The sequence below is a fragment of the Alexandromys fortis genome, unplaced genomic scaffold, assembly GCF_014885135.2.
Source record: "Alexandromys fortis isolate MF-2015 unplaced genomic scaffold, M_Fortis_MF-2015_v1.1 scaffold_175, whole genome shotgun sequence".
NCBI lineage: Eukaryota > Metazoa > Chordata > Mammalia > Rodentia > Cricetidae > Alexandromys > Alexandromys fortis.
The window spans coordinates 843,806-870,175 of NW_026068065.1; the positions used below are offsets into that span (position 1 = coordinate 843,806).

General features: G+C 41.0%; 1 protein-coding gene across 2 annotated transcripts in view; it reads right to left on the bottom strand.

Annotated features, from left to right (window-relative positions):
- Positions 1-26,370, bottom strand: part of Pdss2 (decaprenyl diphosphate synthase subunit 2) — a 234,868-nt gene that overhangs the window by 67,526 nt on the left and 140,972 nt on the right. Inside the window, exon 4 of one of the 2 annotated variants that reach the window (XM_050120519.1) lies at positions 16,001-16,075. The exons of the other annotated variant lie outside the window; for it this stretch is intronic. Coding sequence (XP_049976476.1) covers positions 16,001-16,075 — 75 coding nt within the window. The remainder of the gene's footprint in view (positions 1-16,000; positions 16,076-26,370) is intronic. 2 annotated transcript variants of the gene reach the window in all.

Here is a 26,370-nt window from a genome sequence, read left to right on the forward strand (position 1 = left end):
GAGATTAGGTTTTTTTTTTCTTGTCTGAAAGAACTAAAACAGTGGACAAAATCCATAGAATAGGATGATCACAGTCATTGTTCTATTGTGAGGAGAACCATGACCACAGCAACTCTTATAAAGGCAAGTTTTCATTGTGAGCTTGCTTACAGTTTCAGAAGCTTACTCTATTATCATCATGAGACAGATGCCTGCAACTGTCAATATGTTCACATGTTCACATTCCTTGTATACAATGGCAAAGTATGTACACATAATCTGCACCTTTCTTTCTATAAACTGTATTTTAATTTCTTTGTGGTGCTGAGGATCAAATTCATGTGCACATTAGGCAAGTACTAGTTATCACCTTGGCCTTTGTTTTCATTTTTTTAAATACTCTGTCTAATCTATAGCTCAAGATAGTCTTGAAATCAAGATATAGTCCAAGGGGCTGGTGAGAAGGCTCAGTGGGTAAAGACACTTGTCACCAAACCTGATGACCTGAGTTTATCCCTGGGACCATATAGCAGAAAGAAAGAAAGAATCACTTTCCACAAGTTTTTCTCTGTTCTCTGTAGAGAGCTGCATGGAGCCGCACCTGATGGTGCTGGCTCCTGCCCTCCGAGATCCTGAAAGCAAGTGCTCTCTGTGATAATCAGCTCCTATTATGGCTAAGGCCTGACTCATGCTATTATCACGCAATGATTGTCAGCTGCTTGCATATGCGTGGACCTGTGGGCAGTGCCCAACTGGCAATCCGGGGTTGGCGGCCTATGCCTTTTTAAGGGCTGGGAGAGGTTTGCCCAGAGAGAGAGAGAGAGAGAGAGAGAGAGAGAAGGAGAAAGAGTGCTGTGAACAAGGTCCTGAATAAACTGCTTGCAAGAAGAGCTCCGGTGTTGCGTCTTCCTTGCTGGTCGAGGCGGGTGCGACAGTTATCCACATGAATGCATTGAGTGTATATATGCACATAATGAATGAATGAAGGAAGGAAATAAAAAAAGATGTAGTACAGGCTGACTGTGAACTTGAGAGATCTTGCCTTTGGCTCACCAGTGCTAGGATTAGATGCTGTAAACATAGACCAGGCAGGAAATCCAAAAAGAGATATAAAGAGAGAGTAGGCGGTGTCAGAGAGATGCCATGTAGCTGCTGAAGGAGACAGACACTGAAACCTTACCACTGTAGGCCACAGTCTCATGGTGATACACAGATTATTAGAAATGGGTTAATTAAGATGCAAAAGTAAGCTAATAAGAAGCTTAAGCTAATAGCACAAACAGTATTGTAATTAATATAGTTTCTGTGTGATGCATCGGGTCTGGACAGCCTGGAAACGAAAAACCAGTCTCCATTTGTAAGATGCATTCACCACCACATACAGCTTCTTTCTACATACTTTAAATCTTTTCTGGATTACTTATTCTGACGGTCCATCCCATCCATCCATCCACCCACCCATCTGTCCATTCATTAGTCCATTTATTAGTCCATTCTTTAGTCCGTTTGTCTGTCCGTCTGTCCATCCATCCATCCATCCATCCATCCATCCATCCATCCATCCATCCACCCATCTATTTTTGAGGTAAGGTCTCATGTACCCCTGGCTGGCTTCTAACTCATTATGTAACAGAGGATGACCTTGAACTTCAGATCTACTTGCTACCTTTCAAGTGCTGGTATTATAGGCCTACAACATCCTGTTGGCTTTATTTTTGATTGTGAGCCTAGCCTTTAATGGCTGAGCCATCTCTCCAGCCCCATTCTAGCTTTATGTGGTAATGGGGATGAAACCAAATGCTTTGGGCATTGTAGTTAAGCATTCTAACAAATGAGACACCTCCTCAGCTACAAGACAAATATTGACCATCAATTTGGTAGGGTGAGAAATGCCCAGGAGTCTAGTAAAGCACCCCACTAGATGGAGCGAACAAAGGGGAAGCCCCATCCATCCTCCAGAGGGGTAACAAAGAAAAAGCCCACAGCACAGGTATTCTCACTCCCTTCTCCGGCTGCCATGGTCTGAGCTGCTGTGCTCTCTCACGTTCCCTACTATGATGGGCTGAAATCTCTGAAAGCAGGAGCAAGAGGAAACCTTTCTCCCTAAGTTATACATGTCTGGTTTTGTGTCACAAAACCAAAAATCTACAAACACACAATGTTTAATAAAACGTAAATGCTATGTAAGGGGTTGTCATATAGTTTTAGACAATAATTACATGTTCAGTACAGATGAAGCTAAAGGATTTTGATCCAGTTAGTTGAATCTAAGAGTGTACGGCTTTGGAGGTCTGCCTGTACTACCAATGTGCACGTGCAAAGAGGCCACCAAAATCTGGGGCAAAAATGAATCAGAAGGATGGAGAAACAATTCCTGGAGATCACTCTGAGGTGGGAAGAGCTCTGGAGAAAGTTAACATTCACTGAACATCTGTAGGGTACTCAGAATCTACCACCACAGGGAGAAAGTTAGCTTTACACTAACTGCTACTGCAGTCCTGTGTAACTATACTTAAAAGTAAAACCAGAAAGGATTGTCAATTGTAGAATATCATTTGAAGATGAGTTACATTTGTTTATGCTGTGGCTATTTGTTTAATGTCAGAATGTGTTGCATTCCTTTATGTTGCATTTGTTAACTCTGTGAAGTTGTGTTACTTTGCCTGTCTAAACCACCTGATGGTCTAAATAAAGAGCTGAATGATCAATAACAAGGCAGAAGAAAGGATAGGTGGGAATGGCAGGCAGAGAGAATAAATAGGAGAAATCTGGGAGGAAAGGAGCAGCAAGGAGAGGAGGATACTAGGGGCCAGCCACTCAGTCACACAGCCAGCCATAGAGTAAGAGCAAAAGTAATACGGAAGTAACTAAAGGAGAAAGCCCAGAGGCAAAAAAAAAAAAAAAAGGCAGATAGGATGATTTAAGTTAAGAAAAGCTGGCTAGAAAGAAGCCAAGCTAAGGCTGGGCATTTATAAGTAATAATAAGCCTCCTGTAACTTATTTGGGTGGAGGGTTCCCAAACGAGTGAAGAATAAAAAACAACCAAGAACAGATCAACCCATTTCCAGTAACTTCACTGCATCCATAATAAAGCTCAAGACTTTTTTTTTTTAAATGGGAGAGTGTATTTCCAACTCACAGCAGCAGGTTACATTCTATCATAGCAGGGAAGTCGAGGCAGTCGGCCTTTAAACAATCCTACCACATCATGCCCACAGCCAAGAACAGAGAGAAATAAATGTATGCACGCTTCTTCTCAGCTCCCCTTCTCCTCTTCTATACATTCCAGAACTCCAGCCTGGGCTGGGCCTTCCCACAACCATTAACATAATCAATCAGACAATCCCCATGGACCTGCCAGTAGGCTGACCTGATCTAGACAATCAGCATTGAGACTGTCTTCCCAGGTGATTCTAGACTATTTACATACATGCAAAAATACCTAGTACACTACAAAACAATTCACAATGTTGAAACCCAATCAAAGACAACCAGGAAGGAAAATACAAATCAAAATGAGGAGAAAAAAACCAGTCAGTTAAACCAATGCCACAATGATACAGATGATGTAATCAGTACACATAGACATCAAAGTTTTCATAACCATATCACATATAGTCAAGAAGCAACAAGAAACACTGAACATATTAAGTAGAAATAGAGACAACACCAGTACTTGGGAGGAATGGGGAAGAATTTTGCAAAGAGTCTGAGATCAGCCTGGGCCATATATATAGTGAGACTGTGTCCAAACAACCAGAGGAAAGGGAAGAAGGGAAAGAAACAAAAGACACAAATGAGTGAACCAGAATGCTTATTAATAAAATGATACCAATAAAAACTAAAAAGGATCAAATCATTTAGATAATTCAGGAGTTGATGATGCTAAAGGCTGGTGTGCCTAATACAGAGCTTTCAAAAACATGAAGAAGAATCAGACAGAACAGAGGAGAAATAGAAAAAAAATCCACAATTATACTTGCTAGTTAATTAACTACATTACGTTTCTCTTCTTTTTCAGACATTCTCATGTCTCTACCTCCTATATGCTAGGATTACAGGCATGCACCATTTGGCCAGTTAAAATAAACAATTATACAGACACTAATATACCTTTCTCTCAGTAATTGACAGAGCAAGCAAAATGAAGATAACAACAAATAGTGAGTACCTAAATGACATTACCAACCAAAATGGTTTAGTGGCTACTTAGCTTCAGGAACAACAGAATGTGTGCTCCCTTTAATAGAACATGAAATATTTATCCAGATATATTGTATCTGGGCCATTAACAAACATTAAATTGAAAATAACTCAAATTGGGCTGGAGAGATGGTTCAGAGGTTAAGAGCATTGGCTGTGCTTCCAGGGGGCCCGAGTTCAATTCCCAGCACCCACATGGCAGCTCACAATTGTTTGTAACTCCAGTTCCAGTAGATCTAATGCCCTCCTCTGGCTTCTGTGGGCACCAGACAGTCACATGTTGAACACACATATATGCAGGAAAAAACACCCATATACATTAAATAAAAATTAGTTAAAAATAACTCAAATCTTTTTTCTAACCATCATAGTATTATAAATCAGTAACAAAAAGACACCTGTAAAATCCTCCAAAATTTGAAAACAAAATATCAAATTTCTTAACCACAAGTCAAAGAAAAAAAATGAAAATGAAAACTGATAAGTGGTTTATTGTATATGAAATGAAAGGCAACATAATGGAAATCTCTGGAGATCCATCCAACTAGAATATCTTAGCTGAAATACTGAAAAAAAATTAAACTTCTAACTTAATCCTCAGGGAAGAAAGACAGAAAGCACACATTTCTAGTATTAGGAATGAAAGGACACTGATGTCAGGAGGTAGAAATTCTGTGACAGTGAATCTGTTACCTTGTGTGAAGTAACGTCTTCTAGTGGGACACAAATTGATCGCCAAAGCTCATGTGAAGGACACAGTTTAAATAGTTCACTAACTATAAAGGCAATTGAACCCAAAGTAATAAACAAACAAATGCCCATTCCCACACAGACCCACACAGCTTCACTGCGAGGATGCTGTTTCACCACTGCCTTGATACCCACACCAGACAGATACACAACTGTTGACAGTAGTTTCTGTCCAGCCCGGTCCCTCGGCGCTTCAGTCCCAAAGAAACACACAGAGGCCTACATTAATTATAAACTAGTTGGCCTAGTAGCTCAGGCTTTTCTTATTAACTATATTTTACATCATAAATTAGCCCATAATTCTTGTCTATGCTAGTCACCTTTATCAGTGAGGCATTCTCATCTTGCTTCCTCTGTAGCTCAGTGACGACTGCAGACTGAGTCTTTCTTCTTCCCAGAATTCTCCTGTTCTCATCGCCCCACCTCTACTTCTTACCTGGTCCCTCTGCCTATACTTCTGGCCTGGCTATGGGCCAATCAGCATTTTATGAAACCAATACAAGACCACTGTCCCACAGCATACAACCAACCCAAATAATATCATTTTTTTTCATTGAACATAGATAGACATATTAACAAAATCTTAGCAATGCAAAACCAACATTTTATATAAAAAAGGAGATGGAATTATGCCAAGAAGAATTTAGTCCAAGGCTGTATGGTCTCATATTTGAAAATGAATTAATTTGTCATATTTATAGATTATAAAATAATCTAAATGAGGGTATGCATGAGGCTTTAAATTCTATTTTTATTATAACAAAAACAAAAGAAAACCAAAAAAACAAAAACAAGCCAAAAACCTAAAAAAAGAAAAACATTTCAAAAAAAAAAATGGCCATTTCAACAGTTACTGAGAAAAAGTTCTATAGAAATCATGCATCAATTTTTGTATTTTTTGAAGGTGCCATCCTGATATGTAGCCCAAGCTGGCCTGAAAGTTTTGATTCTCTTTTGCATACCACTATGGCTGTCTTAAAATCCAACGCTAATTCCTGATAAAATTCCTAGGAAGCCAGGGAACTTCTTTGCCAAGCAAGGGAGTCTTACAAAAGGAAAGAGGGTCTGGGAGACAGTTCAGTTTCTAAGGTCATGCTCGTGGACCTGAGCTCTTATCCCCAAACCCATACTAAAGCACTTGGTTTTAATTCCAGTGCTGCTATGGCAAGAAAGGAGCATCCTCTACAGGCTTGTAGGAGAGCTAGCCTCACATCTGCAGCTGCAAACAGGATACCCTGCTTCAAATGAAGAGGACACCAGGTTGTCCTCTGACCTCCACAGAGGTGCAAGGAATGTGTGTGCCTACATACACAAACAAGCACATCCTACACACATTCTCACTCTTTCTCTGCCTCTCACTCAAAACAAACAAACAAAAAATAAAGCCCTAAAACCAAACGTCTACAGGTAACAGAGGGCTGTGCACCCCTAATACTTCCACATTATACATTAATATAGGATGTGGTTGTTGGGTTGAGGATTTCCTTTTACCCCACACAAGCTAATAAGCTAGCTGTTAATATTTTATGGATGGTAGCAAAAGTACAATGCTCTTGAGTTAGAGAGGATAGATTGTATCTATTAAGCCACTGCAAAGAACATCAGTACCATGTGTTCGCATTTGTTACCTTTGATCCAACTCCTACAGAGGCAATGTAGCGGCTTCAGATGGATGCTGTGCCTTTGGAGGCACTGGTCAAAGCTGAAGACCAGAGTTAGGAAGATCTATTGTTTTTGTTGCAAGCAGTAAGCAAGACTGTTGCCTTATCTTTCAAAGTAACAGGTTACATAAAATTTCTGAAAAATGGCCTGGGTAGGGTCTGCAAGGTGGCTCAGCAGGCAAGGACACTGCTGCCAAGCCTGATGACTCAAGTTCTATCCCCAGGGCTGACATGATGGAAGGAGAGAACTGACTGCTGAAAGTTGTCCTCTGACCTTACACATGACCTCTACAGTAGCATGCACACACCTACACACATATAAAAAATAGAGAAATAAAATATTAAAAAACCCAAACTTGTAGTCTTGGATTACCTTGAAATATGTGTAGTAACGACAGTGATCTAGGGCACATTTTCTCTACCAATATTACCTCGTACAATAAGAAAAATAAAAAAAAGGCATTTACTTTATTCACAACTGTTATATGACTGTCTACATAGGGGATCCACAGAACCTACAAAATTGAAGGTTATTATGATTAACAAATTAGTAAGATTGTAGGGTGCAAGACAAAACAACAATAAACCAAAAACCCTGCAAAACTGCACAAACAAAACAAAAATATCTCCCCAATATCAAACAGCCCAATTAAAATGGGCAAAGTATTTATAGAGACAGTTTACTAAGTATTAATAGCAAATAAACATGAAAAGATACAAGATGCTCAACGCTGTTATTTGTTATGGTTAAAATCACAACGAACTAAAACTGTAAGACAGACCAAAATTATATTTTAGAATGGCTAAAATATTAAAAACTGATTGCATTAAGTTTTATCAAAGTGTGTAACAACCAGAATTCTCATGTGTGGCTGAGAGAAATGTAAAATGGGAGCTAGTGAGGTGACTTGGCAGGTAGAAGCATGTCTTCATGACTCGGTAAAGAAAATGTGCCCTAGATCACTGACATTACTACACATATTTCAAGGTAATCCAAGACTACAAGTTTGCTGTGAGAAAACCCCCTGAGCAAAGCAACTATTTCATTTACACTTCCAGGCAACAGTTCAGCCCTGAGGGAAGTCAGGGCAGGAACTCAAGGCAGGAACCTGGAGGCAAAAGCTGATGCAGAAGCCACGGAGAGGTGCTGGTTACTGGCTTGTTCTGCCTGCTTTTTTTAATAGCACCCAGGACCACAAGCCTAGGGGGCGGCACCACCTATAGTGAGCTGCTACCTTCCACATCAATCATCAATCAAGAAAATGCACCACAGGCTATCTGGTGGGGATGCTTTCTTTATTGAGGTTTCTATTCCCAAATGACTTTCGTTTGTGTCAAGTTGATGGAAACTATCCAGCACAGAGCACTATATACCCACTGGATGACACACAAAGTCCTCTATTAGGTTTCTATCCAAAAGAAAAGCAATAGCAACATGACTATTCCTAGGTAAACCCAAGAGAAATAGTACATGTTTATATGGACTGTTCAAACATGAATGCTTCCAGTAGCTTCATTTGGAATACTTTAATGCTAGAAACATCCCAAATGTTCACTAATAGGTGGAACAGAGACTGTGTGTGTGTGGTAGATCTCTACATGTGAATACTATTTAGCAGTAATGAACTATTTATAAATGCAGCATAGATGTATTTCAATGTAATTATTCAAAGACCCCAAAGCGTTGATATTTCTAGACCCCCTGATATAAAATCCTACACAAATGCAATCTAACTTATAGTGATAAGAGATTGCCTGGTTCACAGCAGAAGGTATAGGACGGAGGGATGCAAACAAAGAAACTATTCGGGTGACAGATATGCGTATCAACTTACTCGTGACAACAGTTCCTCTGGTCCATGCTTATTTAGACAGCAGATAGTGCACCTTAAGTGTTTCTCGTTTATTGTATATTAATAATTCCTCACTAAAATATGAGAAAAATCTTCCATTACAATCATTCTAGATCTTTCTAAATAGTTACTTCAGCAACAGGCGGCAGGGGCTACTACTGATATGCCAGGTACTGTTTTGGTATTAGAAATACAGTCTATGTAGGAAGAGACTTAAAGTTGGTAACGATAACAAAAAACAACGCCAGATGGTTAACATTTTTGATCAAGATAAAAAATAATCAATTAGGATAGTTATTAAAATATTTCCAACTGGGTATGTAGAGTGGATTCTGAAAAGGCAATACTGATAGTGATATGAATGCCAGGAAGGGCAAGGGTGTCAGCATGGAGCAATCCCAGAGATTCCCTAAAGACCCTCTCAACTTCTGAGCAAGATCACTCTGATCATATAATAGTCCCCTTGTTCACCCATCTTCAGTCTCTAAAAATGGTATCAGATCTACATTCTGGCATCTCACTGCAGATCTTCCATCATTGTCATGGAAACCTGTAGGGTCTAACTAAGTAGGCCTGGCTGATTTGAGAATCATTATGTAGATGAGGCTGGCCTCAAACCCAAGAGATTACCTGCCTCTGCCTCTGGAGTGCTGGGATTCCAGGCATGGGCCACCATGGCTGGCTGCAGCGTTGTTATTTTCCCTGCTCCTTTATTGTTAATTGAAAGAAGCCCTGATGTCAACTGTTGCACTTCATCATGTCATTCTTCTCCCTAGACTTCTTCCAGTCTACACACCTCCTTCTGTCCTTTAATGTCTGTCTCATACAGCACACCCTCTAGGGATATTTTATCCCTAGAAAAAACCCTTTATTTCAGCAAATAAAGCATGCCCGAAGATCAGAGTGCAAAGCTAAGTCATTAGAGGCCATGGAATGGTGGTACACACCTTTAATCCTAGGAGACAGAGGCAGATGGATCTCTGTGAGTTCAAGGCTACCCTGGGCTACACAAGATCGATCAGAAACAGATCCAGGTGGTGGTGGCTAATACCTTTAATCCCAGTGTTTGGGAGTCATGCACCTTTAATCCCAGCACTAGGGAGGTAGAGACAGGAGCAATATGGCTGGGCAGAGAGAGGAACATATGGGGGAAGAGACAGGAACTCACTGGAGTGTGGACTGAGGTTTGGTGAAGAGTCTAGGCAGTCTGAGCACTGGCAGAGGTAAAAGGTCTCTCTAGTGGCTTACTGCTCTACTTGTCTGATCTTCAGCTTTAACCCCTATATCTGTCTCTGTGTTTTTATTATCGTGCTACAAGACCCTTTTTGAAAGATTTTCTGATTTCCTTACCTATATGACATCTTGTTTACATTTCTCTCCTGTCGTTTTCTCCAGGAGCACAGGCATTTTGCATCACATTTAGACAATGGCATAGACTCTGCAGGCAGGAGAGCACCTGTGGTTCTAATAGACTAATTACCTTCTTTTTATATTTGACTCAAAAGCTGCCAAGAGTCAAAAGAAGAGAAGTATAGCCATAAGACAAATAAAAGAACCAGACTTATCTTGCTTCACAAAATCGATGACCAACATGTAAAGAATGAACTGTGCTTTAAAAAGACAGACTGGATCACTACAATTTCAGTGCCTGTTAATTAACCAGAGAACTAGAGTAAACCCTCTTATTGTGGGGGTCCGGGGCCAAGCCACCATGGGCAGAGTCTGCATGAAGACTGGGAAGCAGTGGCTGTTTCTCTTCTTGGTATCAACCTGAGTCAGGGGCATGACTTCACAAAGGGCTGTGGGTAGATCTATAAGTCAGGAGCAGTAATTGGTGAAGAAGAAACATATAATTTCAGAAAATGGGAATTTTAGCAATCCTAATCCACTACTTCAATTTTTAAATTTTGTATTTAAGTGTATTTATTTTCATGTATATGGTGTTTTGTCTGTGTGTATTTTCCGTTTTTATTATTATTATTATTATTATACACAGTACCAGTGAAGGCCAGAAGAGGATCCCCTGGGACAGGCATCACAGATGGCTATGAGCTTCCCTGTAGATACTAGGAATCGAACCTGAGTCCTGTTGGAAGGGCAATGAGTGTTCCCAACCACTGAGCTATCTCTCTCCAGGTTCCATCCCCCAGGACTGATGATACTCAAAGGGTAGAGTGTCAAATCACAGTCACAGTAAAAACATAATTAGAATGGCCAGGTGGTGGGCACATGCCTTCAATCACACAGGGGAGGCAGAGACAGGAGAATCTGAGTTCAAAGCCAGCCTGGTTTACATAGCAAATTCCAGGACAGCCAAGCTAAAGAGTGAGAACCTGTCTTAAAAAATTTTACACACACACACACACACACACACACACACACACATGCATACACACAAATGGAAGGACACAAAGGAAAACACATAGTAGATATAAAACATCCTCATTTTTGGTTGCAAGCACCAGAGTTTGTGTGTGGGAGGGAGCTTCTGGCAATGGAACTAGGGCCTTGGCATAGTTCAGGCAAGCACTTTACCACTAAGCTTCTCCTTCAGCTCTCCACTTTTTTTTTTTTTAATATAAAGAGTGTAAAATACAGCAGAGTCACATGCATAAAGATGTTATTCTCTTAAAATACAAACAAAATTTGTGTAATGGTTCAGGAATTTACAGTATGGTACTACGAAGAAGCAAATAGCCACTAAAATCATACTTTGAAAACATTTTTAAAGTTATTTTATGTATATAGGTACTTTGTTTGAGTGTGTGTCTCGGGCCCTTGGAGGCCAGGAGAGGGCATCAGATAGCCCGGGACTGGAAGAACAGAACCTTGTGAGCTGCCATGTGGGTGCTGGAATCACAGGTATTTTCTCCTAGACCTTTTCCAGTGTTTCAGTTCTGTTTTCAATGCGGCTCTGGTTGGCCTGGAACACGCGTATGTAGACCAGGCTTGCCCTGAACTTACATCAGTCCTCTGCCTCTCAAGTGCTGAGATTATAGGTCTGTGACATTATATGCAGCAGTTTTCAGTTCTTTATCCATCATGCAGTTCCTATACTAATGAGAAATAAGAGGTAACAACAACAACAACACTTTGTTGAAATATCTAAATATCTTAGTTTGGAACTCCAAAGTCAATGTTAAAATATATATTTATCAAGTACAATGAGAACATGGGTATTCTGCATTCATAAAGCACGTGCCTGAGGCCCCGGCTTGCATCCCAATACTGACCCTCCCAGGGGTCAGAAAAGTATTCTGGCACTATATTACCTGCCATCTTTGAACAAAGGTTCCATTCTAGGCACCAGCCTCACACAATACCATCCTGAAAGGACCAAGAACGTCTGAGCTGCCCTTTGCAGTGGTCTATTCACCGTCTCAGGCACAGGAGTGGCACGCTCCCCTTTGCACCGCTGATACACACGACCATGCTGAGAGAATTTCACTGACTATATTCGAATTACTGCAAACAGCAACTTGCTTTTTAATCTATATATAGTTGGGAATTTTGAAGAAGAAATTTTATTCCTTGCTCTAAAAATGAATTGGGGTGAGAACTGGAAACTGCAATAAAGTAGCATGGGCTAGCAGCGATGTAAATATATGGCAAACGACCCTTAAAATGTCGCTTCTTTATTTAACTGGTTTATTTTCTTTGCTTTTCCTCCTCATCCTCAATTTCTTTTTAAAAAAAGATTCATCTTTTATTTGTGTGCATGTATGTATATCTGCTGAGTATATGTTATGTGTACCACATATAAGCAGGTGCCCCAGGAGGTCAGAGGGCCTCCGATTCCTTGAAATGAGTTACCAGCATTGTCAAATGAATAAGGTGGGTGCTAGGAATTGAATTCAGGTTCTCTGAAAGAACTGCAAGAGCTCGAATTCACGGGGCTATCTCTCTAGCCCCACCTTATTTATTTATTTCTTTATTTATTCGTTCATTCATTCATTTATTTTTTTGAGACTGAATTTTACTATGCAACCCTGGTTGGTCTGGAACTCTGTAGACCAGCTTGACCTCTGCCTCCTCAATGTTTGGATTAAAAGTGTGTACCGGTGCACCTTCCTTTTAATTGGTTTCTTTAATTAGCTATTATAGAAAAAGAATGGGTAAAAAAATTTATACAAATTTTTAAAAAGTCCAATGGTTAATTTTTCTTGTAAAGAATAAATGATTCACAAGCTAGTAAATGCAAAAGTAAAAATATTTTGTACAATGAGAACAAAGGATGAATTTTCTAAATTACTTTGAATGTTTCCCATGATCACAATCTACCTACAATCTGTTAAAAATTAGTAATTTAAGTTGTGTGTTTTCACTGCTTTAAGAAAAATTAGGTTTGTATAAACTTCTGGAGAAGGTGATTAACAAGGCACCCAGTTCCAATTCTCCCTCTCTCTAACGTACCAGAGTCCCATAGACACAATCCACAGAAAGCTAAGCTGCTGCTACCAGATCTCCATTAGTGCATTAACTTGGCATACAGAAAACAGACCACTATTGTATTCTTTTATCCCTAGAGAGATGAGGCGATTTGCAGCTCACTTGAATCTCAAAGCTATTCTGTGTTGAATTGGCTCAAGGCTGAGGAGGCTGAGCAACAGAGACCCACAGCATGGGCCTCACTTCCCATATGACCTCTGCTTGTGGCGACTTCTCAGTCATGTCAGAACATGCCGACCTGGTCTGTGTATCTGTGTGTGGGGGAGAGGCTGTGATCTCTCTCTGCCTCTGAAGTGATTCCTTTCACTGTCATGGCAAGCACACTCAGGAAGGGTGGGGGCCCGCGGGCTCTGGTGAGGAAGGAAAATGTGGTTAACTTAAATTGGAGCTGGGGTGCAAACGGAGGCTGTATGAATCACTCCCACTCCTGTGGTCAGCTGTGCACGTTTGTTTCCACGGTTGAAAACTAACTGATCTTCAGATGCTTTAGCTATAGTCTGAATCAGGATCTTGCTTGGGGAGGTGGGGTGGAAGCACAGATGAACAAAGCATGGATATATATTCAGTTGAGAAAATTTATTAGCTAATGAGAAAATCACGAAATGGTGCTTGCTCAGTGGCTATTCCGTTAGACAAATCAGTAACCCTCCAGAGTCTTTGTTGTTTCTTCTGTTCTCTTTCCAAACAGATTATATGTTTTAAAAACTGCATGGGATGTGGAATTAAAACAAAACAAAAAAAACCCAACCACCTACCTTGAGTTGAAATCTTACCCTCTAACTCTCAAAAAATAAATAAGTTTTAGATATTAAACTTTGATGCTATTTGTGAGTTCTAAATAGTAGGGTTTTCATCCATAAAATGAGATTATTCCACAAGCATGACCCTATTCATTTCATGATGTGAACAATGTAACTAAAAGCGATGTAATAATTTACTCTTATTGCTATCAGGCTGTCTGACACAATTGTTAGTGAGGTGGGATAAGCACAGTACACAAACAGTAAAAGTGGGCGAATTAAACCAAACCGACAATAACATGTTCTTTTTGTCTTTTCTTTTCTTTCTTTTTTTTTTTTTTTTTTTTTTTTGTTTTGTTTTTTGGTTTTTCCAGACAGGGTTTCTCTGTGTTGGTTTAGAACCTATCCTGGAACCAGTTCTTGTAGACCAGGCTGGCCTTGAACTCACAGAGATCCACCTGCCTCTGCCTCCTGAGTGTTGGAATTAAAGATGTGCGCCATGACCACCCGATTCACTTCAAAATCTTAAGTGTGTGTGGTGCATACCTATGATGTCAGGACGGGAAGGGAAAGGCTAAGGAAGGCAGAGGCAGGAGGGTTACATGGTGTGTGTGCGACAGTCTCGCTTGTATCTCGGCCTAGATGTCATTTTGTAGCTCAGGTTAGCCTTGAACTTATGGCAGACTGTTTTGAGTCTAGTCAAACCTATTGTGACATTTTGTCTCAACAAATAAACACCCTGAAAGACAAAATGGAGATATTAGTAATTAATGAATACCTTATATGGGATTAAGCTGAAGGTCTCAGAAAGATCCCAGGTGAACACGACGCCTCAACTGCATCAAGAGGTAATGCAGTAACTCTTTGGTGAGACCTTCGGTAGGGCCTATGGGAGCTGTCAGATCTGGGTTTGTTAGGGGAGAGTGGGAGCAGAATCAGGGGCTAAGAGAACAGAGCTTAAATTCGAATCCTAGGTAGTAAGTTGTGTAGCCTTGAAAAGCCATTTAGTCTTTTCTAAACCTCTGTCTTCCTATCTCAAAATGGGAGCACCAGTCTCTTTTTCTCACTTTTGTGAAGATCAAATGAAGAAGCCGGCAAATCATCGAAAATGTCACTTGCTTAGCTGCCATCATCTTCATGTTATGTGCACGGTAACCTCTGTTGAGTAAAGCTAGATCCTAGGCCACCTTCCATCACTGGATACTGACTTTCAGTCACACAGACAGTCACTCTTGTCTGACAAGTCTTGCAAACAGGGCTCGCTGTGCTCTACACCTTGGGAGGTCCCCACACACCAACATGCTGCGTAGGTGAGGTCAGATGTTCCTCCTGGGGATGGCGCTTCCCCGAGTCAAATGCGAGCAGATGTCCAGGGTACACAAGTCTTCACATTTCACTAACCACTGCTGTAACCTTCCAGAGTTCCAGCTAATTCAGATTTTAAAAAACATTCTTTCAAATCTAAGTTGCTTGTGCCCTATGTTTCAATTGTAGTAAAATTTGTCCTTTTTCCCCCTAATGGACCTGTTAATGCCTAGAATGTGCATATATGCATATTCTTTTTCTGTGCAGTGAGTGAAATCTTGCTAATATAGGAGTTGAGGAAGTTAGAATAATGAAACATTGAGAGGAATCCCTTCTAGCAGTAGGTGTCATGGTAAATGACAGTGGTGGGCAATGAAGCATGCACTTCACATCTAATCTCCCACTGAAATGAAATAACTGCATTTTAAGGAAATAAAACCTAACCTTTCTTGATATGACCTGTTAAATGAGTCAAAAAGCCCTAATTCTAAACCTATAAAATTAATCAAAACAACCCAAGTGTGCAACTGTCCTAGTTTCTATCACAGAGACTCTACTAACACAGTAAATCCTGGACTTGGGATAGGAAAGCCATTTTGTGCTCGTCCCCGCCCTTCCTGACAGCAGGCTGGAGCTCACTGACACAGAGCCCTCTTTCTCTGGGGAGCAGCTGGCCCAGCCCCTCAGCATAAGCGCTTCTTCCTGCCAGCAGCCCCTTATGACGGTGCTACCTGCCAGCCAGCAGTGCCCTGGTGTCTGCCCGGATGCTGCGGACTGAACAGATTGAGATTGCAGCCAGAGGAGGAGAGGTTGCATTAATTGGCTAAAGCTGCTATGTACTGAGCGTATGGCCATGAATTTGTAGCCAAAACACTAACCAGAAAAAAAAAAGGAAAGAAAGAATGAGAGAGAGAGAGAGAGAGAGAGAGAGAGAGAGAGAGAGAGAGAAAGGAATCATGCTCTTTAAACACAAAACAAGAAAGAGAGTCTGCTGTCTGACCCTGGCTCTGCAGCTGCACTTTCAACCTTAACACGTTACAACGAGTCTGAAATTCTGTACCTTGGCCAAAGCAGAATTTTCCTGATATACTCCTTGCACCAGGTCCTTAAGGGCACTTGCTAAAAGTTCCACAACCTAAAAGACAAGAAGAAAAAGAAATTGAAAAAACAATTTAAAGGTGTAGCTCCATTTTTTTTAACTTTAGGAGGCAGAGTTATAATGTAGAATATGTGTGTGACAGAAAAATTGGAGTTATGTGAAAAGATTCTGACAAATGAATTGTGTACCTGGATATTAAAGCTGTAATCCAACGTTTTCTAGTCATAATTCAAGCAAAAAGAAAATCTTATATGCATACTATTTCACCATTATACATAAAAATCCAGTAATAACCACTTTGAATATAATTTTAAATTTCAGATAAGGAATGAACAATTAACTCAATTTATTTTCTGTATGTTTATTTTTGTCAAGGGGATACTTTTTCAGTACTCCCATTCTGGGTGCCATTACAATGCTAATTTTTATACTTAATACTGAAAGAACAAACAAGGAGAAAATGGCTCCCCTTTCCAAAGTGTTTGTTCTATTGTATTTAAAGCACACCGTGGAGCTGGGCCAGGAAGCACACTTTTTTAATCCCAGCGCTCCCCAAGCAAAGGCAGGCAGATCTCTGTGAGTTCAAGGCCATCCTGGACTACAGAGCACAGAGCAAATTCCAACAGTTAGGGCTCAAGAAAGACCCTGTTTCAGAAAAAAACAAACCCAGTTGTTGTGGAGAAGACTGCTCAGACATGGGTTTAAGACAACAGAAAGTCTTTCTTAGCCACAGGCGACTACACTGAGTGTTCAGGAACCTTGAAAGTCCTGAGCCTTTCTCAGAGCGAGCTTTTAAGGACAAAAACCATGTCCTAGGTTAACAAGAACAGTTAGCCAGAAGCAGATCTACAGAAGCCAAAAAGCAAAGCTAGTAGATTTAGAGACTTTTCTATAACTATGGAGTCTCATGGATTAGGTCTTTGTTTTAGTTTGGCAGGTGGTGCTATCTACATGCTTAATTTTATAGCCTGAATGGTTCTTCCATCATGGAGTCAGTTGTGCTTACTAAGTGGGGCCCTGGTACACCAATAACAATAAAAAATGCACAGTGGACATATTTGGTATAGGACCCCTGGGTCAAATATAACATAAACACTGAAAATTTTGACAGAACTAAAAATACAGAGTGCAAATTTAGCAAAACTGTTATTATTTAAGGCTCAACTACAAGACAAGAAACAAACAAGCAAAAACCAAACCCAAACAAAATCAAATGTGTTGAAGTTGTTTCATAATGTGAAACACAGAAATCAGTAGTGGTCTCTTTGTAGCTGTTCACACGAAGCATCTTAATTCAAGAGGCTAAACTAGTGAATAACTGGTAATGCTCAAAGCAGCCGTTCCAAACATGGCTCCTCAAGGCAGCCCCAACCTCTCCTCACAGTCTTCACACCCGATCTATTTAACTTCCTATGTTACACAGCCTGTATCTGGTTTCTACTCTTGGCTTCCTAAAATTCAGCTCAGTTCTGATTGAATTAAAAGATTTTGTTTCAGCTTTTATCATTGCTGTAATTGAAGTAAGCCAAGGGATATACTCAAACATGAAGATACTTTAATCTTGGGTACCTTGCATTTAATAAGCATTTTCTTAGAGGCAAATGACATCGATTTAAAGAAAGACTTGCTTTAAGATTTTAACACACAAACATTTATCTCTGTTTACATTCACACTGCATACTGGCATAGAAATTTTGCTGGTTGAAGGCATATTTTTTTTCTAGCTCTGCACTCGAGCTAATTTATAAGACCCATAGTCCCCCCTCTCCCTTCTTCAAATCACATTGCCCTTTAGGTAACTAAAAACGTAAGGGATATTATAGCCATACAAGGTACAGAGGAACTGGAAACACAATGATCCTACAATACTACCAGATGTGCTGAGTTATTTAAATGGGGAAGAGAGAAAAATGAATGGATGTTTTTCTCCTGAAAGTATCAGATAAGCTCTATTCCCAAATCCAGAAGGATTGAATATCGCCAATAGGTCTATGAAAGACTGTAACTAAACGTACAGCATCAGATTGGATTACAGTTTATACAAGCAACATCCCAAGATCTCCCTGATGGCTGGACACATAATCCAGATCAGTCACTCACTAAGAGATGCTATGGTTTTGAAACAGTTGGAGCTCTGAGACCAGCACTGGTAATGTGAAGAGGGATTTATAAAGAGAAAGTCCAACGTGACATGTCAAAATGATGGCATGAACTTCTAACTGTAGATCTGGCTCCGGATAACCCAGAAATTTACCCCCTGAAATTCCAGACGAGGCAGAGGCAACAAAAACATTTTGTTCTGACTCTTTTTCTCTTAGCACAATAGGCATGTCACAGTTTATAAGTGACCCATGCTTAGAAGAGACTGTACCTGAACATAGACCTCTATAGCCATGGCAACCGGAAAAGAGAAACAACAAGAGGAGGAAGGCACAGCATGAGGAACAGAACAGCCTGAAGGAGCTCACTGTATCCTAGGCTGACTTGTCCACTGCATGGGTAAATGGCTTTTTATAGCCTGGAATGTGAATTTAAATAATCATATCAAAGAATATTGGATTTAATTTTCATCCTGCTTTAAAATTTTAAATACTTATATAAAGACCTCATTCATAATGCACTATATTCATTTAATGCTTGTTTTTGAGTCAGAATCTCCTTACGCAACGCTGGCTGGAACTCACTATGTGGGCTAGGCTGGCCTCGAACTTAGAGATCTTCCTGTCTCCGCCTTTGGAGTGCTGAAATTATAGGCATTCCTGGCTTGGACTTTTTTTTAAATTGATTTTTATTGAGCTTTACATTTTTCTTTGCTCCTCTCCCCACTTCAGCCCTCCCCCGAGGTCCCCAATTTACTCAGGGGATCTTGTCTTTTTCTACTTTCTACTTCCCATGTAGATTAGAACTATGTTAAATCTCTCTGAGTGTCCTCATTGTTGTCTAAGTTCTCTGGGACTGTGGTTTGTAGGCTGTGTTTCTTTGCTTTTTGTTTAAAAACCACCTATGAGTGAGTACATGTGATAATTGTCTTTCTGGGTCTGGGTTACCTCACTCAAAATAATGTTTTCTAGCTCCATCCATTTTCTTGCAAAATTCAAGCTGTCGTTATTTTTTTTTCTGCTGTGTAGTACTCCATTGTGTAAATGTACCACATTTTCCTTATCTATTCTTGGGTCAAGGGGCATTTAGGTTGTTTCCAGGTTCTGGCTGTGACAAACAAAGCTGCTAAGAAGATAGTTTAGTACATGTCCTTGTGGCACGATTGAACATCCTTTAGATATATACCCAAAAGTGGTATTACTGGGTCTTGAGGAAGGTTGTTTCCTAATTTTCTGCGAAATCACCACACTGACATCCAAAGGGGTTGTACCAGCTTGCATTCTGACCAGCAATGCAGAAGTAGTCCCTTTTCCCCACAACCTTTCCAGCATAAGCTGTCATCAGTGTTTTTGATCTTGGCCATTCTTACAGGTGTAAGATGGAATCTCAGAGTTGTTTTGATTTGCATTTCTCTGATGACTAAGGATGTTGACCATTTTCTTAATCAGAATCTTAAAAAAAAAGAAAAACCAAAAACAAGCCAAGCAGTGATGGCGCACGCCTTTAATCCCAGCATTCAGCGAGGCAGAGGCAGGCGGATCTCTGTGAGTTTGAGGCCAGCCTGGTCTACAGAGTGAGTTCTAGGACAGCTAGTGAGACATAGAGAAACCCTGTCTTAAAAAAAAACCAAAAGCCAAAACAAAAATAAAAACCCAACCAGTCAAGCAACAAACAAAGCTCATTTTATTTATGTGTATGTGTGCACTTGCTTGTTTGTATATGCACCATGTGCTTACACGTGCCCATGGAGCCAGAAGAGGGTCCCCTGGGACTGGAGTCATAGCAGCTTGCAGCTGCCTGATGTGGGTGCAGGAACCAAATCCAGATCCTCTGCAAGAACAGCAATGCTCTTAACACTGAGTCATCTCTTCCGCCCCAGTTAAGGTTCTCGGGAAATAACTGAAATCATCTGAAGTGCTTGTGAGGGGCTGGCAAGAGAAGCTCAATGTGTAAGCTGTCCAGCTGACACTAAGTTCGATCCCTGAGACCCACAGGGAGGAAAGAAAGCCAATGACTCCCACAGTTGTCTTCTGACCACCACAGATGCACCCTGTGTGTGTGAATTCAATGTAATGTTAAATACGAGTATACTGTGAGTGTGTAATTAAAAAACCTTTTAAAGAGCTACTGAATTCAGATAATGGCAGCCAGAGGAGAATCTAGGACCTAAAATCCAAACAACCTAAAACGTCCTCTCCAGGATTCCTGGTGCTCTAGACAAGAACAACCTTGAGAAACATTCAAGGAGCTTGTTCTTCAGGTCCAGGGAAAAGCAAAGTATCTCAACTGGAAGCCCCTGGCATCCCGAGGGAAAAGCAGAGCAAGAGAACAAAAATACCAAGAATGAGAGCATCTTCATTCTGTTCCAGGGCTGGCTATGTACTTCTCTTGTGAGACTTGAAGTGGGTCAATTCTGAGTTCTGGTTTCCTTAAAATGTAAGATGAAGGGGGATTCAGAATACGCTTTATGAGGGTTCTCTGCAGCTTGAAAATTCTACCAGAAATACAAATCTCAGCCAGGTGTGGTGGCACTCAGCTTTAATCATAGCAGCTGAAAGGCAGATCTCTGAGTCTGAGGCCAGCCTGGTTTACAAATTGAGTTCCAGGACAGCTGGCCACAGAGAAACCCAGTCTCAAAAACCAAAGGGGGGTGGGTAAGAGGGAGTGCGAATCTCAGCATTTATCATGAATAGGCAAGACACCAGTGGTTTTTACATTGCTGTGAGGCAAAATACTTGCCAGAACAGCCTCAGCAGGGAGAGAGCTGTTGGGCTCATGGTTTCAGAGGGTCCAGTTAGTAAGAAGAACCCATGGCTCAGGGAGCACATGGCAGAAGAGCTTTCTATCACTGTAGTCAGGAAGCAGCCGGGGAGAGTAGACCCATAAGGATCTAATCAAATCCCCTACTTCTTTTTGCTAGGCCCCACTTCTTCAAGTTTCCAAAATGTCCCAAAATATTGCCAGCAGACAAAGGCCAAATGTCTCCATGATGCTTGGGGTCATTGCCAATTTAAACCATAACAGGAAATAAACTAGAAAAAACTTACATGTATGAACTTTGCCTGAGTAGCTCATAATATTATTACTACATACATTTAAAAACGTTCTTTCTCCTACACTGTATATTTTTGAGTGTTTAAATTTTATTTTACTTTTATAATTTTATTTTTGAAATTATAATACAATTACATCATCCCCTCCTTCCCTTTCTTCCCTCCAGCGCCTCCCATGCACTCCCTTGCTATCTCTCAAATTCATCGCCTCTTTTTCTTTAAATGTTCACATACACGTGCTCTCTCTCCTAAATATATAACTATAACCTGCTAAATTTATATGATTGATGTAGGAGGTCCTTCTGTACTTGTGTTGATTTCATTGGTTGAATAAAGAAGCTGCCTTGGCTTTTTGATAGGGCAGCCCTTAGATGGGCGGAGTAGACAGAACAGGATGCTGGGAAGAAGAGCAGTGTGGCAGACGCTGTGAGCTGTGATTCTCCAGCCTGGGATTGACGCTGGTTAGGATCTTTCCTGGTAAGCCACGACCTTGTGGTTCTACACAGATTACTAGATATGGGTTAAAGCAAGATGTGAGAGTTAGTCAATAAGAGGCTAGAGATAATGGGCCAGGCAGCAATTTAATTAATACAATTTCTGTGTAATTATTTTGGGTATAAGATAGCCGTGTGGCGGGACGCCACAGCCCGCTGCTCCTCCTACTACATGTGATGTTGTACGCATATGATTTCAAGGCTGACCACTTTGCATTGCACAAACAACTGGAGGTGGGGTCTACCCTGGGGAAGACTATTTCTTCCATTCCAGGAGTCCTTGGTTGCCTGCAGTTCTTTTTATAGTGGTGTGGTTCCATGCAATCTCCTTCTTCCATATTAGCATGCTTACTGCTATCATCCTTGTTCAGGTTTTGTTCCTATGCTATATTTTTATCAACCTGATCCCCTGTGATGCTGATTTTCTTTTGTTTTTGGAGTTACTGGGGACTGACCCACTTGTTTATGTTGAACACTCTACCACTGACCTATATATTCAAGCCTTCCTTTCACTTCATCTTGAAGAAGGGTTTCATTAAGTTGCCAAGGCTGCTCTTGAACTCACTCTAGCCCAGGCAGGCTTTGAAACTGTGATCCTTCTGCTTCAGCTTCCTGAGTAGCTGGGATTGTAGGCTATACCACCAGATCCATCTAAGTTTCTACTCACTTCTTTTTCTGTGAGATTTTCTAGACTCATCTAAGGCATGAAGAATGACAACAAAACCATTTCCATTGAAAAAATATTATGATTCATGGCCTACCTCAATAGTGGGCAGTTGCTAGAAGTTGTAGTTGAGTTAACTAAAGACACTATGGTTAGGGCTGGGCATGCAGCTTCGTGGTAGACAGCTTGCTTAGTATGCATAAGGCTCCGGGATCACAAGGAAAACCCAAACCAAATCAAAGCAAAAGAAAATAATGCTGAGCTCAGAAAACTATAATAAATTGTCTTCACAAAAAAATAGATATTGAGAAAAGTAGAAGGTGGTAAGAGAAAAGCAATTACCTCCTCCCCTAGGAAAAAAAGGCCCTTGCATCGCTATATAAAGATGCCCATAAAATATTCTTAAAGAAAAAAGGCTGGTGATAAAACAGAATAATCTGAGAGGTAATTTTTTTTTTAAAAAAAGCAAAACAAGGTCAGATCGTTTGCATTTTATACACGAAGAAAAAATCTGAAAAAAAAAAAGAAAAGGGGAAATGATAATGTGAAAGTGACAGACTGGAAAATTCTTAATTAAGATTTTCCAATCTTTCTGAGTCACTCATATTTAAAATGCGTACACACTATCTCCCCACCCCCTTTTCATTATGCTGCGTTTATAACTGGGTAAAATAATAAGCTTTTCCCCTTGGGAGAGGACCAGCACATTCTGTTTTTTAGTCTCTGAGGGGCTTCAAGCTGAGTTATGTCCACAAAGTGATTTACAGGATATTGTCAGTCAACAGTCTCCAAACTAGCCGAAATAAGACCAGCAAGTGCTGGGAAGTATTCTGTGTAGACAAGTCATGCCTTTCTCAATAAACGTGAATCAGGAGACCTGTCAGCCAGAAACTGACAGATGGACTGGATTTAAAATGCTGTGGATGTTTAGCCAGTGTACCAGACCAGTTTGGATTAAAAGATAAAGTAAAATATAACTAAATCTTTGGGGGGGAAAGATAACTATAAAGTATATGGCTCCAGTAGGGATCAGTAGGTTGAGCTGATGTGATAAGGTAATACATTGTGTTTCATTCAATTTGAAAGGGTTGCTGTGTGGAGCTGGAGCAATGGGTCCATGGTAAAAAGCACCAGCTGCTCTTCCAGAGAACCGGAGTTTGATTCCTAGCATCCATGGGCAGCTCACAACTGTCTGGAACTTCAGTTCCAGGAGATTTAACACCTTCTGTCCTTTGCAGTACCAGGCATGCATGTGGTACACAGACATACATGTAGGGAAAACACCAATAAACACAATAAAATAAAATTTAAAAATTACTGTGTGTGTCTTTGATATATACATGCGGACATATGCTACAGTTTGTGTGCGGAGGCAAGAAGAAAATTTTGTGGAGTTGGCTCTCTCATCCCACCTTTATTTGGGCTCAAGGGATGAAACTGAGGTCACAAGGTGTGTATAGCAAGAACCTTTACCTGCTGAGCCATCTTGCTAGCCCTTGAGAGGTTATTTTTAGTGACAATTTTTACTACACTTATGACAATGTGGAATAACAAAGCGACATGGAGACCATCATTCTGTTTAGGAGTACATGAACACAGAACACCGCAGCCTTTACTATTCTTAACAGATGTTAGCAAAGGAAACAGTTGTATGTGCACATCTGTGATGCTGATAGCATCAATCGCACACACAAATTTATGGCTCCCCTAGGCCCTCTCCCTTGAAAAGCAGAAGCAAAGGCAAAAATACTGTCAGGGAAAAGCAAAATTTCCAGGCTGGGGCTGTGGCTCAACTGGTGAGTGCTTGTCTAGGACGAAAAGATCCTCCATTTAATCACCAGCATTGCAAGCACGAGGTGAGGTAGTACACATGCAATCCCTGCACCGGAAGGCAGAAGCAAGAGGGCCACAAGTTTAAGGTCATCCTAGAATAAACAAAAACTCTAATAAATTATCATATAAATTTTATTTTTAAAGATAGGTTCTATGTAGCTCTGGCTGTCCTGGAACTCTGCACAGACCAGGCTGCCTTTGAGTTTACAGACATCCACTTACCTCTGCCTCCTGAGTGCTGGGCTTAAAACTGTGCACTGGCCTGGCTTTTAAACATTTTAGGGAAAACAAAATATGTTCATATAATACAGGCCATCCATATTATCAGGAAAATAAAGAATTACGGATAAAGAGGGGGTCTGGAGAGATAGCTCAGTGGTTAAAAGGACTTGTGGCTCTTGCAGAGGACCTGGGTTTGGTTCCCAGCACCCACATGGACATTTACAACCATCTGCTCCAGGGGATCCGACACCCTCTTCTGGCCTCTGAGCGTGCCAGCACTCATGTGGTACATAGAAAATAAAAATAAAGAAATATTAAAAGAAAAAAAGAAATAGAGAGAGAGTTAGAGGAAGCTGAGGGCATGTGAGAGATGAAGGACAAGATGGGAAGACATGCTGACCAGGGTGAGACAGTAAGGGCCTGGGCAAGGGTAGCCTTCTCCCATAGACTGATGGCTCCATCTCATATCTGTAAGGTTCTTTATCATTTACAAGCTGCGTTCAAACACTTAGTCTTGTTTCAGATGGAGCCAGTTCCCAGTGCTCAGCGAGAGCTTCCAGGCTGGCAGTCTCACTGAGGCAGTGACCTCTGACGAACACAGGGAGCAGGAACTGTGGCCAAATAGGGTGAAATCTACTCAGCCACCAGCTGGGCACCAACAGCCCAGATGAGCCCTATTCTGCATGCTGATTAATATAAATGAGTGGCTTTGATATAGCCATGGCTGGAGTCTACGAAAGAAGGCTCTCCACTGCATCCCATCACCAGAACCAGGTTTTAATGAAGACGCCGATGAAAGGTCTCCTGCAATAAACACACCACAACCTCAGGAGTCCTGGAGGAAGGCTGTTTGAAGGGAGGCTTTTCAATGCTGCCAGGCTGGTAAGGCCCTGTGTGTCTGTGGGAGGGGTGACAATCTGTTCTACTGAGCTCAAGTTCTGACTAAGGAGGGGCAGCAGGGAAAAAAAATGGCACGACCATCAGGACAGGTGCAGCAAAAACTCTGCAAATTGATAATCTTCACCTTCAACTTAGAGCAGTTGATGTGATGCTTAATAAACTACCGGTGACATAAAAGGTTTTGAAAAACTTCAGTTCTAAATGAAAGTATAAAATCTCAATAAATACAACTTGAAATAGACCCACAAGCTTAAGAAGGTAGAATACAAAGTGCTGAGATTTCATTCTATATCAGCTAGGTCACTCACTGCATAAAAGCTCGATGATAGCCTACGATACGGCTGGCACTGTCGTCACAAAACTAGTGATGAACTAGTAACTAACGACTAGTCTCATTAAGTTACAGTTCCTTTAATAAGGATCAGCAAGAGGGCTCATGGGCAAAGGTGCTTGCTACCAAGCCTGACAACCTGCGTTAAATCCTGAAGGTCCACATGATGCAAGATTAAAGGAGCTGTAACTTGGCAGATGAGACGCTTGTGTAGCCAGTGTGGGCCACCACATCTTTTTCTAAAATTTATTTATTTTTTTACACACCAATCTCAGTCCCCCCTCCCTCCTTCCTCCCCTTTCCCCTCCCCCCTACCCTAGGTAAGGTAAGGTCTCCCCTAGGAAGTCAACTAAGTCTGTACCATCACCTTGTTGAGCAGGACCAAGTGCCACCAAGTCTTTAATCCTAGCACTGATGCAGAGGCAAGTGGATCTCTCTGTAAGTATGAGGCTAGCCTGGTCTGCACAATGAGTTCCAGAAAAGCCAGGGCTATACAGTGAGACATTGCGGTGGTGGGGTGTATGTGTGTGTGTGTGTGGGGGGGGTTGGTGTCTCTATCTGACTAGCAGACTGCTGAAACAATGGGCCCCATAGAAAGGAGAATTTACCCAGGAATCTCAAGCTGGGAGAAAAAAAAGGCCAGCAGAGGGGGAGCTTGTCTCCCAGAAAGAGATTTCACACAGTTCCAACCACTTGCAGGCTAAGATGGAAGCCCGGATGCCGGTGAGGATGGG